The 13855-nt window shown below is 41.3% G+C and overlaps 1 protein-coding gene across 2 annotated transcripts in view; it reads left to right on the top strand.

Moving 5' to 3' along the window:
- ralgps2 (Ral GEF with PH domain and SH3 binding motif 2) overlaps positions 1 to 13340 on the top strand; it is a 70796-nt gene extending 57456 nt beyond the window's left edge. The window contains exons 10-21 of one of the 2 annotated variants that reach the window (XM_003439891.5): positions 1220 to 1357; positions 2384 to 2474; positions 2696 to 2763; positions 3066 to 3204; positions 3303 to 3454; positions 3537 to 3591; positions 4223 to 4300; positions 5385 to 5490; positions 6748 to 6840; positions 7658 to 7763; positions 8997 to 9088; positions 9172 to 13340. In XM_003439891.5, the coding sequence (XP_003439939.2) occupies positions 1220 to 1357; positions 2384 to 2474; positions 2696 to 2763; positions 3066 to 3204; positions 3303 to 3454; positions 3537 to 3591; positions 4223 to 4300; positions 5385 to 5490; positions 6748 to 6840; positions 7658 to 7763; positions 8997 to 9088; positions 9172 to 9201 (1148 nt within the window). In that variant the 3' untranslated portion in view covers positions 9202 to 13340. The remainder of the gene's footprint in view (positions 1 to 1219; positions 1358 to 2383; positions 2475 to 2695; positions 2764 to 3065; positions 3205 to 3302; positions 3455 to 3536; positions 3592 to 4222; positions 4301 to 5384; positions 5491 to 6747; positions 6841 to 7657; positions 7764 to 8996; positions 9089 to 9171) is intronic. The other variant, XM_005478943.4, reaches the window with a different exon arrangement.
- The last annotated feature ends 515 nt before the right edge of the window (positions 13341 to 13855 follow it).

Here is a 13855-nt window from a genome sequence, read left to right as displayed (position 1 = left end):
ATGATTATTTATTTATTTCCATCTCGTACAAGTTTTGCTACAAGTAAATATATATAAAGTGCCTGTGTATCCAAACCACAGCTTCTGTACTCATGCTTCTGTCTGCGTGTTCCAGGCAGTATGGATTTGTGCATGACTAACTGCTGTTATCCCTGACATACTCTCAGACAAGAAGCTATAGCGGTTAAGCCTTTAGGATTTCTCTCTTCCTCCTCTTCTCCCCAACTCACTGCTGAGTTGCAAAACGCTTGTAAACTTTTTCTTCTGTTCTCACCCTTTCCCTCTAATTCTAATCAGCTGCTTGTGTGTGTGTTGTGAGATATCCCAAAAACAAAGTGTGACCTCCTTTATCTGTTGGATCTCCTGCCATTGTGTGTTTAGGCTCTGTGTCAGCAGTGCTGTGTGTATTACACCATTTTCCATGGAGGGGAGGGTTATGGGTGTCATGTAGTCTGCTGTGTGATAAGTTTTCTTACATCTGCACCCAATCTCGACCCTGGCGTGGCAAAGAAACATTCTGCAAGAAAATTGAAAAGAAGAGGGGACTGTAAGGAAATGTGCACCATCAGTTCAACTTGTTAATAACTCTCTTCAGAATGATGGGAAGCTGCTTCTGGGTTTGTCTTTTAATGTTAATATTTATTTAATGAGAGTAAGAATCTCAGCTTTTCTCCAAGTCTAACAGAAATAGGCACTGAGAGTTAGGGGGGAGAGATGGCCATGAGTTGGAAAGGCTAAAGAGAAGATCTACTCGGAGCACTCGTTCAGATCCACTGGGAGAAAAATCAGAGGGAAAAAGTCTTTTTGAAGCTTGAGCAAAGTATATGCAAATGAGTTTTTCCAGGGTTTTTATTCCTGTCTGTTTTTGCTATATCAAACAAGCAGTGTGCAATTACCAGCTGAATTTGACTCCAAGAACCCCACAGCTGCATGACACTTGCATCATGCACCCAAGGAAATCTGGCTCTGTTGCAGTGTCCAGCCTTGTTTGTGTCTACATGTTTGCTTTCTAATGAGCTGAGCTCTGCGTTCGGTCAGGAAAACTCCCTGTGTTCTCCACTGAGGGTTAAAATAACACCTCCAACAGATGGACGCTGTCCTCGTTTGGCTTGCAGGGGGCTCTTGGATTGCTGAAGGATGAGTGCATGAGGGAGTTGTGCTGTGATTCTCTTAATTTAACAGACATCTCTTTCTATCTGCTTTTTTTCTCCCTTTTCAGGAATGTACCTTTCTGATCTGACATATATAGATTCAGCCTACCCCTCCACGGGCAGCATACTGGAGAACGAACAGAGATCAAACCTGATGAATAACATTCTCAGAATCATATCGGACCTGCAGAGATCCTGTACCTACGGTGAGACTTCAACAGATACATGCCTATGCTGGTGTAGTATGTATATTTATGTGTATATATAGAGAAGGGTTAAAGCAGATTGTTTCTCACTGTGGTTACAATTGGGGTGGTTGCATCAAGACCCAGCGTTGGATAAATAAAGCAAGGCTTGTCCGGCATGGGTAGGGTTTGTCCCATCTGGTAACTGTTTGTCTGCCTGCAGAGGGCACTGTTGTCAGATGGAGGCAGTATACAAAGTGTCTGGTACATGCCACTCTAACTTGTGCTGTTGTTGGTCCATTAGCCAGCCGCAGAAAGCAAAGAAGTTATAACGTACGAAGAGCTGAAGTGAAACTGATTGTTAAAAACCCTGAAAAGTGTCCACTGCAGCCACTGGCTGAGCTGTTCATCCTGTAGTTTTTGATCTTTGAAGGATTTTTTTTTTCGCGGTGAACTTCGCTCTTCCCTCTCTCCAGCCCTCTTGTCAACCAATTAACATTCGGCACACATTTACGTCATCCACTTTAAGCGTTGCACAGTCTGAATTCCCATCCCCGAGCGTGTCTGGGATAGGTGAAAACCCTGTCCAACCAGAAACGCGTATGTGGACCGGCACATTTGCAGCACCAAAAATCCCACATAAGGCTTTATTCAAACGGTTATTCACTAAAAGTGAAGCAGGAAGTGAGTCACTTGAATTAGTACAAATATTTGCTTAAAATTGGCTAATACCCTTTGAGGAAGATTCTATATACAGCGGGTTACAGCTTACTGGAAAACGGTTGTTTTTCATCTTCTTTAAAAATATGCAGATGTTTCAAATAGGTGTTGGTCATTTAAGTACTTAAAACTAAGACACAGCTATTTCCTAGCTACACTCAGGCGGCTGCTGCTCTGGAGCTGTGTTTGGTTTAAAGTACTAATGTTATCCTTTTTCCAGACCCTTATTCTAGCCAACGTAAAGTATGCTGGCAGCTTGTGTTACACAGGCTCACATGTACACATGTGTTTTTAATTTCATGTCTGCCTGTATCTTCTCTTTCTCAGATATACCAGTGTTGCCTCATATACAGAAGTATCTCAACTCAGTCAGATATATTGAGGAGCTGCAGAAGTTTGTGGAGGATGACAATTACAAGTAAGAAGCAAACAAACAAGGCTTTTGAATTATAGTTATGATTTCTTGCCAAGGTGATAAAGATAGATGTTCGTGCTGTTAATTGTACTGCTTGCTTTTTCTCTGTCACCCCCAAAAACATCATCCCTGTTTCTTTTCATCATGATGAATTTACAGAAGTATATTGTAGGGTACTGAAATTGATTTTTCAATTGATTTATGCTGCATTTTTTTTTCTTTAGATTGTCACAGAAGATTGAGCCGGGCACCAGCACACCACGAGCCAACGCCTCCAAAGAGGATCTTGTCGGTGAGTTTGAATGCAGATCTTCAAATGTAGAATGAACTGTATGCACAACGACTGCTTAGTCTCACTTAAACTGAACTGAATGTCCAAGTAGTTTCAAATTTGGACATTAGTATATCAGTTATAACAAAAATTATAGTTTTTGTTTTGTTTTCACTTTCAATGTCCTACATTTTTTCACTTAAAGTGGAATTTAAAAGTTCTTTAAAATAATAAGAATAATAAAGAATTAACTTGTCATGTTCATGGTGTGTACAGAAAAAAAACATCTCTATTCTTCTGTTGTGGTTTTACTCTGTTTACAGGTCAGGAAGCGTCAGCATCTCCTCTCTGTGGACGTAAATGTGCAGTAGCACCAGACGGAACCAAAGTCCCAGCAACACCTCCATCCCCCAGGAACCTTCTGCCCTACGGACACAGGAAGTGCCACAGTCTGGGCTACAAGTCAGTTTCTATTGTTATCTTTTATGAGAAATAATTTTCATATTTATACTGGTGCCACTCTTCTATGTCTCCCTGTCTGCTTTGTTGTGTCTCCACAGCTTTATCCATAAGACAAATACAGTAGAGTTTAAAAGTGCTACATTTCCCAATGCTGGCTCTCGCCATCTGTTGGATGATAGCGTGATGGAAAGCCACAGTCCTACCAGGGGACAAGCAGAGAGCTCGACACTGTCCAGTGGCATTTCACTTGGTAATACTTACACCTCTACAGTTATGAAGTAGAGTTTTTATGTTCAGTGGATGTTTTTGTGATGTTTTTTATATGTATACAGGGAGCAGTGAGGGCTCGGAGCTCAGTGAAGAGATGTCTTGGCCAGCTTTTGAGAGGTAAAGCTAATGCATCCATGTCTTCAATGTTTTTTCATCATAACCACATGCAAAAATCAGATTGAAGGAAAAAAAAAAAAAAATCCCCAGCCTGGATGTTATCATCTAAATTTTAAAGCTCTGGCTTCAAGGCACATTTATGCAAAACGATCTGCCATTGAAACCCTCTCACACGCGCCATGCTTTTAGCCTTGCAGCCAAGGCAGTCATGCCTCATCCGTCCACTGCTGCGCTTTGCCTTTAGCAAAGATGTAAAGATGCTTCTGCTTCTCCAGCAGCCTGAAATGTATTAACTGCTTAACATTTAAGTCTAGCAGCCCCCGTGCCAACATGTGTCTGGAGCAAAACTATGAGGGAAAAAATGCTCAGCTGAAGAATCTACTTGCCTGAAAATCATCTTAACCTCTTTTAAAGCACTGTTCCTTTTTTAAAGTTTTGAGTAACCCAAAAAAACACATCCATCGATAACTCCTCTAACCAAATAATTGCTCCTCATCTTTCCCTAATCCATGCTATTTAATTAAGGCAACAACAAAAAAAAAAAACAATGGGGAAAAAGAGAGCCACACAGCCTTAACAGTATCCCGTGCCCCCTATTTTGTCCTATCCTATCTTATGCTATTCTGAACAGGACTCGGTTCTATCACTCTCTGGGCCCAGTGACCCGTGTGGCCCGCATCCCCTACAAAGGCGTCCTGAGGCCCAGCAGGTACACCCATCTCGACCGGAACAAACTTGATCTGAGCCAAAGCCTCTCTTGCCCTCACTTTCCACCCTTGAGTCCCTGCCAGGGGCTGCTGTGTGCTGGTGCTTAGTGTGTGTACTGCTGGGGTAATCTTGTAGTTTGACATAAGAGTGTATGTGCTGGTGAAATCACATATCTGGTGAAGGGAAAAGGATTCTTATGGTTCTTTATCTTTTGCTGCCTTCTCGAATTTCTTGCATGCCTGTCTCATTCTCAGACTTAGTGAGGTTGAAGTCAAGGTATTGGAGTCTGCACATCAGCCAGCTAAAGCTAAAAGCGTTGACTTAACAGACAAGAAGTCTGAGGATGAATCTTGCTGCACCTTATTAAAACCTTTAAAAAAATCTATATTACCATATGCTTCAGATATCATCTTTCCAGATCCTGAGTTTATAGTCAACCTAGACTTCTTTTTGTGATTAGTTTCCAAAGTATTTCACAGCTTGGAGGTAAAAGCAAATTTCCAAAGTCACAGTGCTGTCGCTGGAAATAAACTGTTAAATCCTCATTCCTATAGTCGACAGGAGCAGAATATTCAGGAGCATTAACGTCCAGTTGTCATGGACATTGCATATTAGGCATCTCTTGTGGTTAGGGATGCGCGCTCTCTCTCTCTCTCTCTCTCTCTCTCTCTCTCTCCCCCCCCCCCCCCTCCCTCCCTCCCTTCCTCCCTTCCCCCCTACCAGGCTTTGCTAGACTCCTGCACTGAGCTTCCTGCTCTGATCCTCCAGACAGACACAATCTGCACACCACTTTTCCCGTCTTTGCTCTTCTTTTTTTGTGATAGCAGTGTTGAGATTTATATCTATGAAATTCATTTTTGTCAAAGCAAGACAGACAAACATGTAGTTGTTTTTTTTTTTTTTTTTTCTTTTTCTTTTAAAGGGGGCTACTTAGGCAGAAAGCAGAGGTAAAGGTAGCTTTGCAGATTGCATCTGGCTGTACTATTAGTTTATCTCTAAATCTATATGGTATGATGTGCATGTTCTTTTTCTTGTATGCATGTTTTCATATTTAAGGGGTAATGTCTGTCTTTGTCCCATTGCAGCTCAGCTGAGTCAGAGGAACTTGCAGTTCACTTGTACCCTGGAGCAGTCACAGTGCAAGGAGTGTTAAGGCGAAAGACTGTGCTCAAGGAGGGCAAGAAACCAACTGTGAGAATACACACTCACACATTTGTCTAGATAACCAGACACACACGTGCCTTCATGTGCTGCCCATACCTTCATGTACTCCTAAGCAGGAGCACATGGGAAATATATACTGTCAATCACAGATGGGACCTCAGAGGCTTCTTAACCTGCAGAATATCTTTCTCTGTTTGTTCCACATGTTTTCTCATTAACCCCACCCTCCCGACCCTGTGACACTGAGATTACCCCCTTCTGTTTCGGCTGGAAATAAATGTGGAGCTTTATATGAACTTAAAATAACTAAAGACTGTCATAGGTAGTGATGATGGTTTATAGTCTGGTGCTCCACACCTGCCGTGTTAATTAATGGCTTCACTTGATCCCATTTTCTTTCATGTGTTTTCTCTTTATCTCGTTTCTATTAATTTTAAGTCTTCTTGTAGTTTGCAGGAAAAGATCCTTAGATTGCATGTTGAGTCTTTCACAAGCACAAGAAAGGATTTTTTTATTTTTTATTAAAATATGTTTTTATATTTTAAGGTTCTGTTAGCTTTGATAACAGCGTTGCACAATATTGGCAACATCTTTACCAGCGTCATGAGGTCATCACCTGAAATGCTTGTTCAAGGAGTTCCCACATATGCTGAGCACTTGTCAGCTGCTTTTCCTTTTGCAGTCCATCTCATCCCAGTTTGGCATTCGTGGGTGAATGTAACCCTTACAAAGCCCAAAGGTATGTTTTGACTCACCAGAAAAGCCCCCAACCCACCTATCAACACCATCAAAGCTGCTCATCAGTTCTTCACAGTGGGAACCACACATGGAAATGCCATCCATTCCCCTTCTCTGCATCTCACAAAAAGCTAACAGCTGGACCCAAAAGTCTAAAATGTGAACCTCTTGGGCCAAACTCCAGATTTCCACGAGTCTAATGTCCATTCCCAGTATTTGGGATCTGGAGACTTGGAGAGGTTGGGTCAGTGCCTTTGGCTCTGTATCGTTTTTCTTGAGCCATTCCTTTGTATTGTCCAGCTAGCAGAGGTCGTTGCCATTTTGGAGGTGTGATTAGTCTGTAAGAGTTTTTTAGCTTCTTAGTTCAAGTCCGTGTGAATGACAAGCATCAGATTACATTGTAAATGAAGATGAGTGTGACTTGCTTCCTTGCCTGTGGCTTTAATATCAAGTCTGTTACCACGTTAGTGTCACACTATGTAGTTTTTCATTGACTTGATGTGGTTGAATCAGAGTGTGTGATCAGATTTCAATTTGTGCCTCTAGGTGGCATCTTGGACCAAATACTGGGTTGCTCTGTGTGGAACCCAACTCTACTACTACCCTGCCAAATCCTTGAAGGCCACTGAGAGAAAACATGTAAGACACACAAGCGCACACACATACACAAACTTTAACACTCTGGTGACGCATGCATGGGCAGCGTTTTTGCAACAGGTGCTATAGAGGTGGTGTTTTCTTCAAGCAGGTGAGGACAACAGATGGAACTTAATGTAATGACACTGAGACGTCCTAACGTCTTAGATGTCCACTGTGCAAACTGCAGGTGTTGATAGAAGTGAGAGTCGGCGTACCAAATGACCCCAAAACACACTCTGTTTTATAAGGAGACGACATATGATAGCCATTACTTACTCAGTCTTAAAAAGTTTAATTACAAAATGAAGTCTGAGAAAAACACTTAATGATTCTTTTTCATGTGCTTTGTACTTGGTATGCACAGGGAGGGAAAAGGGAAATGAAAACAAAGAGCTGTACATTTTTCATGTCATGTCGACATTATTCAAAAACAAGTAGGCTTGGGGTGTGTAAGTGTGTGTTCGGTTTGGTGTAGCATCAGTTGGTCAAGAGCACTTACTGAAACTTTACAGAAGCTCAAAAGAGGCAGAGAAGCAGAAGGAAATGCAGGGAGTGTGAGTTTGAGTGTGCAAGGAAGTTTTTTGGACCGTGGTGCAGCGGGGGTACAGACGGACAGATGGTAGCACTCATTGAATAATGAGGCCAGTGACATCACTCGCAGTCCTGTGTGTCACTCAGGCTAATGAGAACCTTGTGGAGTGCAAATGCAATGCTGGGAGTTCACACACACATACACACAATGCTTGTGTTAATAATTCTTCCGTTTCCGTGTGTAAACAGAGAAGGTTGATTGTGTTTTGGCTTTGCTTCTTACCAGTTCAAGTCCACGTCCAGCAAGATCGTGTGTGTGGTCGGTCTGATGGCTATGATGGCTGACGATCCCGAGCACCCTGACGTCTTCTTGCTGACCGACTCTGAGCATGGTGAGACTTGAACACGCGAGAGGGAGAAAGCAAAGAGGAAATGATTAATACAAGGAGCAGTCTATGTGTGAAAAGGATGCATTAAAATTGTAAAGTGGGTCAGGGGGTTTAAATTGAAGCTGAAGCTTGTCAGTTATTATTTTTGGCATCTCTTCATGCTCACAATACAGAAGGCGAAAAACCAGACCAAAATAAGTTTGTGTTTTGTTAAACTGTTTGTTTTTGTCAATTTTATTGTCCTTTTCATGAGGGGCCTAGTTCTTCTTTCTGAGTCTTTATCTGTTATTCTTGCTCACCTTCATGCACTGAATGACTGTAATGCTCTGAATGACTATAAATTTAACTTGAAGGAATCTAAATAATCAGATAACACTCATACAGTAATGACAGTTGCTTAACCATATTGAATACAAGCTGTCCTGCCAACTGATCCAAAGCTAAGATTAGAAATGTCACAATCTCATTGTGAAATTCAGGTGGTAACAATTTTTTTTCTTTCTTCAGTCATTTTGATCAAAATTTTGCACCGATGCACGCAAACATGTGGGTGGTGTCCACAATGTTGCTGAACAGTGAGGCTGTCTGTGAACTAAAGGGGACATTTTATTTACACAGCCATTCACCTCAAAGAACAAGTTTGAAAACCTGAGCGGGACTTTTCTACATCCATCCAGCTTGTGACTGAGCTGCATCTGTTAAGCTTTCAGCGTGTTTTGTAGTTTGGAAGAAAATAGTCCCACATGAAAAATTGCATGTACTAAACACTTGAAAGTGCTTACAAAAAGGTTTGTACATTTCAGAGAGTGCACTTACCTGCAGAGTTTTTTAGATGTATCTTTTGTGCATGTAAGTCAAGTGCCATCCAGCTTCATTATATTTAAGAGAAGGCAGTAATTTTCCAAAGCCATTATGCAAAATTGAGCAGTTGACATCCAAATTATCCAGATTAGTACATATCTCTAAAGGGCGGAGGAAAAATGTTTATTTGTTTTTGCTTTAAGACCTGCAGATTAGTCATACCTGACATCCTTAATGTTCATACACAGGTGTTAATAATGTGCATTTACACACACAAATCATCTGACTTTGTCATAGATTTTTTTCACATGACTTTGCTTTGAATTTATCAGGCAGACCAAAGTCAAGTGAGGCTTTTAGCCGTCTTTCCAGCTTGTTGAGAGAGCAGGTGGAAACGAGACCTGGCACCTCACTCTGTTTGTCTCCATTGCCTAGGTAACACCTACAAGTACCAGGCAGGGAACAGAATGAATGCTTTGCTCTGGTACAAACATCTGAGTGCTGCCTGTCAGAGCAATAGGCAACAGGTATGAAGACACGAATATGCACACACAGACATACATGAGGCTGATTAACACATGCATTTTGTAAAATCTGACTTTTTTCACAGGTGCCAGCCAATCTGATGTCATTTGAGTGACTTGTGATTAGAAGTGCGGCTGAACAAAGGAGAGAGGGATGAGGAGACAGACGAGGACGGTGGGGAAGGAGTGCCGACTCAGTAATGGGAGCTTTCACTGCCATCAGCCCTGACCACCGATTCTCCGATTCTTTGCCCTGGCCTCACTGCAGCCTCACCTGCCACCACTGCCTTAACCAGAGTACCCTGTGTGTGTGTTTGTATTTGACAGTGAATGCGAATCCGTGTGGATGAAAATGACTGTTTTGGATTTATTAACTACTGAACAAGGACCTGCACCACTGCTCATGTCTCCCGTTGGCTTTCGGTGTCTTCTGTTCAGCACCTTCACTGGAGCCATTTGACTTCTCCTTGCTGACAGACTGACAGGTTTTTTTTTTTGGTTTGTTTTTTTGTTGTTGTTTTTTGGGGGAAGGACAGACCCCCCTACCCCTCTTTTTTGTGGTCCCCCCACCTCCTTTTCACTATGTGAACTATCCACCCCCCATGCTTGAAAGCAAGTTTTCCATCTTTTTATTCAGGTGGATACACAATCACGCAAACAAACACACGTTGTCAGACTAACTCACCGGACTTTAGACTTATTTTTACTTGATTCACACTTTAAATTGTTGGTCACTTCAATCACTTGCATTGGCTCGAAGTCACATGGTTATTTATATTTGCCATGTGCACACATACACAAACAAACGTATTTGATTGCATCGTTGCAAACGTAAGGGCTCTTATTCGCAATCAATTCCAGCAGAAACAATTCCCACACTTCCTGAATGTGTCTAGGTTCAGTATGCGGTGGTATAACTGCGCTGAGTGGGAGGTTCACTTTAATCAGAGGAGTCTTGTCTGTTTTCCACAGAGGTACGATAATCCCAGAATCTAAGCTAAGACGCGTTCACGGTCGGGTAGATGAGAGTTGCTCCTTTTCCTCCAGTGCTGTCTGCTCGCTGCCGCCTGACATCCGCTCAGAAAGGCGATGCTTTGTCCACCAGACACACACACACACACACACACAAACACTAAAGACTCGAAACTGTGAAAGAGTCAAAGAAAGAGAGCAACAGAAACTTGTGATACATGATTTTATCTCCTCTGGTTTAGAGTAGACACTCAAAGCTACCTGGAGCCATACAGAGTCTATTTTAAATCTTTGTTTATTATGTTTTGGGGTTTTTGTTTTGTTTTTTTTTTCTCTTGGGCGGGATGGTGCAGTTCACAGTATTACTATGTAGTAGATGATTGCACAGCAACATTGTTTCTGTTACATTTGAATGTCTTTACTTTTTTTCTTTTTTCTTTCTTTTTTTTTTGCAATTATTTTGAATATTTTTAAGTACATGTGAATTTTAGTTTTTCTATTTTTGACCCTCATCTTCGTATCCAAGCCCGGCTTCGGAATTTTTGGAAATGGCATAAGCACCGAGGTTATAAGTAGTACAAAGTGACACCGCCATCAACGTTTTTCTACTGCTTTATGAAATGAAAGCCAGAGCTGCAGTGCAATTACGTGTAGTTACTGGTATGTTTCAGTTGGGAAAAACCGGGGATTTACATTTTCCGCTGTACATCCCGTATATGTCAGTGTGCCACAGGCTGACTTTTGCGGTTTTTGCAAAAACACGAGCGGAGTGATGGTGGTGTACACAACAGTGAGGTGCTTTTTTTTGCTCAGTAATAGTCAAACATCAAATTTTTCCTTTTTAATAGTTGTTTACACTGTATGTTTACACAATCCTATGCCCAGTTTCACAATCCCTTCACTGCACATACTGTATTTAATAGGAAGCCTACCGTTGTCCCATCTATTAGTGAGGTGTGTTAAACTCGGAGGTTTCAGGCTGTTGATAAAAGATAATGGGGTGGACACGTTCCATACTAACGGCTTTCTAATGGGTTTTTCTTCTTCTCCAGGCTAATGTCCGGTTCATTGAGTTTCAGTCCTTTTTGTTAAAGGAGACGTTGTAGTGGATAAACCTGTGGAAGAATGAATGAGGGAGCCAAAAACAGGCCTGTGTAATGTGACAGTCTCTTAAAGTATGTGTGCGCATATGTGTGCCTGTGCATACGTCTCTATTTTTATAATAACATTGTAATTCAAGCCAGATTAGGCAATCCCTTGAGGCTGCCATCGCTGCTGAGCAGTGGGGTTAACCAGCTACCTAATCGTGTGTGTGGCTAACTTCCAGTTCATGCAACGGCTCCACACTGAGTTGTGCTGTGCTGAAATTCTGAAGAAAAGGTGACTCACAAGGAGAGAGGAAGTGGAACTCATCTGTGTCCGCTGTTGCTGGAGCTGCGCACTGAGGAGAGACTTTGTGAAGCAACAAAATCCCAGAGTGACATACCATGGAGGCTAACTGATGTTTGAGTACTGCTGGTTGGCCAAAGGGACAAAAGAGGGCTGTGAATTAAATGGATGAAATGTGAGACGCAGGATGGGTGGCTGAGAGACGATTTACCTGTGTTTGTCTAAAGATGCTGGTTACTCTGTCTTAACTGACATAATCAGACAGTATGTCATTTGCAGTGCGTCAAATAAGTTTGTGCATCTATGGAAGAATTAAAGCTGTGGTCTGTGCAAAAGGAGAAAATGCAAAGATGTTAAACAAAGCCCGTCTTGATGGTCAGCGACCCCGTCACACGTTTCCTTTCTTTGTATTAGCTTTATCTGATGTTAAATGAGAATGGTGGAAGAAAAAGGCAAATGTAACTGTGGACATCAGAACAGATTTTTTTTTTTTTTAATTAATCTGGGTACAATAATCTCTTTGAGAGCAACCCAAATTATGTCAGGCATTTTTCTTCTTTTGTGTGGTTTTCCTCACTGTAATCTGAGTTTACATGTTTTTTGGGTTTTTTGTTTTTTTTCGCTGTTCAGCATATGGTCAAAGTAATGGAAACAGGTGTTTAATTTAGAGTTGGATTTCAAGATCAACCACTACTACTTCTGTTTTTGGAGAGTGTAATATAGCCACGCTCCCTTTAAGATAATCTTTTTAGATTTTTATGAAGAAATTTGATGCCATGCTTGAACATTTTCGTGTCTGCGTTACGAGCTTGTGTTGTTTCCTTCAAACTGACCATACTGTCTGCACATGCACAGCTTGCCCTGTATTAACTGTTCTGGGCGAAGCTCATTCTAAATCAGTCTTTTTAATGGTCTCGTTGTCGAGACGGAGGGTTCGATGGGAGGATGTTTATTCTTTCGGTTGGCTGGAGAAGTGTATTCAATGTGAAATGGTGCCTCACGTGCACCAGCCAGGCATTCATTCAGCGTTTACCGAGGACGGCAACGACGGCAGCCTGCATTTTAAGTCATCAAAGCTGATGGGGGTGATGTATAAATTACCTTCACCCTTTACCTGGCTCTGTGTGTGTGTCGTCTCTGCCTGCATCATGACTGTGGCCAGTGCTATGACCTCTCTGAGTGATGCGCTGCCTAGTGTGAAGACTGAGTAACAATAAACACTTTTTTCTTTTTTCTTTTTTTAAACTTCACATCAATTTTATGCTCGTTGTCCTGTTGAAGGTTGTGTGTGACTGTGAAATGAAGCACAGATTTGTGCAGGTGAATGTGAGTCTTGGTCGTATTACATGTCACAGTGCTATTTGACAATTCCAACCACTCCTCCCTTCTCCTTTTTAAAAAAATAAAATAAAAAAAATTCTGGAACTGGTGATGAGCACAATGTCTAGTAGTATGGCTTCTTCGTAGTAGTGATGCCAACATATATTTTTTAAAGCAATCTAGATTTTTAAGTCTAACAAAATATCGAAAAACAAAATCGGAGCACCCCAGTTACTCTGTGTTGGTTATTTTGTATTCTTATTACACTTTCTTAATCATTGCTAGGTTACAGTCAGATCCACTACACTATAGATGTTGGCTTTGCATTAGTAATAACGCACTGAGGTGTCAGTCATACATAAAGTATTAACTATTTTGTTTAAGGTGTTTTGTCTGTTGGGTACAGTTTAAATGTTTGGGGTTTTTTTGTTTTTTCTTTTTTGTTTTTTTTGTTTTTACTTCTCAGGCCTCCTAATTATTCAAATAAAATGATTTAAAATAATCCCTTTTTTTATGTGGTCTGTCTTCCAAGAAAAAAAAAATTCATAATAAAAATAAAGTTTTTGCTCAAACAACAAGAATGTGGAGGTGTTGCTTCATGCGTTTACTGGTACTGGGGGGTAAATGCGACCGTTAGTCTGCTGTCTTTAAAGGTCAAAACGTCTGCAACACTTGTAGCATGAAGAGCAACTTTTATTGCTTGTGCAACACATTTGTCTGTGGTCTTCATCCAGGATGTTGCCGTTGAGTTTTGGCTCCTTTAGAGTTTCGCCTCTCCGCCATGCACCTTGCAAGCAGGCTAAAGTCATGCCAAAAGGCTTGACTCAGCTACTTTCATGAAGTGTTATATTTGTTTTCCATTATCGCTAGTGATTTTAGGTATCTGAATACCTGCGACCGTTCGTACTTCTTCCTGTTTATCACACATGCAAAAGATATAGACAAATGTTGCCGTCAGTAGTATGAGGGAGGTATTTTCCAAGGTGGAAAATGAAAATGAGAGCGAGTCAAACAAAAACACCTGCTCAGAGGGAAAAAAGAGGTGACCAGGAATCACTAAACCTATGAGCTTTTAATGGCTGTATGATA

This window comes from Oreochromis niloticus, linkage group LG23 (genome assembly GCF_001858045.2).
Source record: "Oreochromis niloticus isolate F11D_XX linkage group LG23, O_niloticus_UMD_NMBU, whole genome shotgun sequence".
Lineage (NCBI taxonomy): Eukaryota > Metazoa > Chordata > Actinopteri > Cichliformes > Cichlidae > Oreochromis > Oreochromis niloticus.
This window is presented reverse-complemented; position numbering and strand designations above follow the sequence as displayed.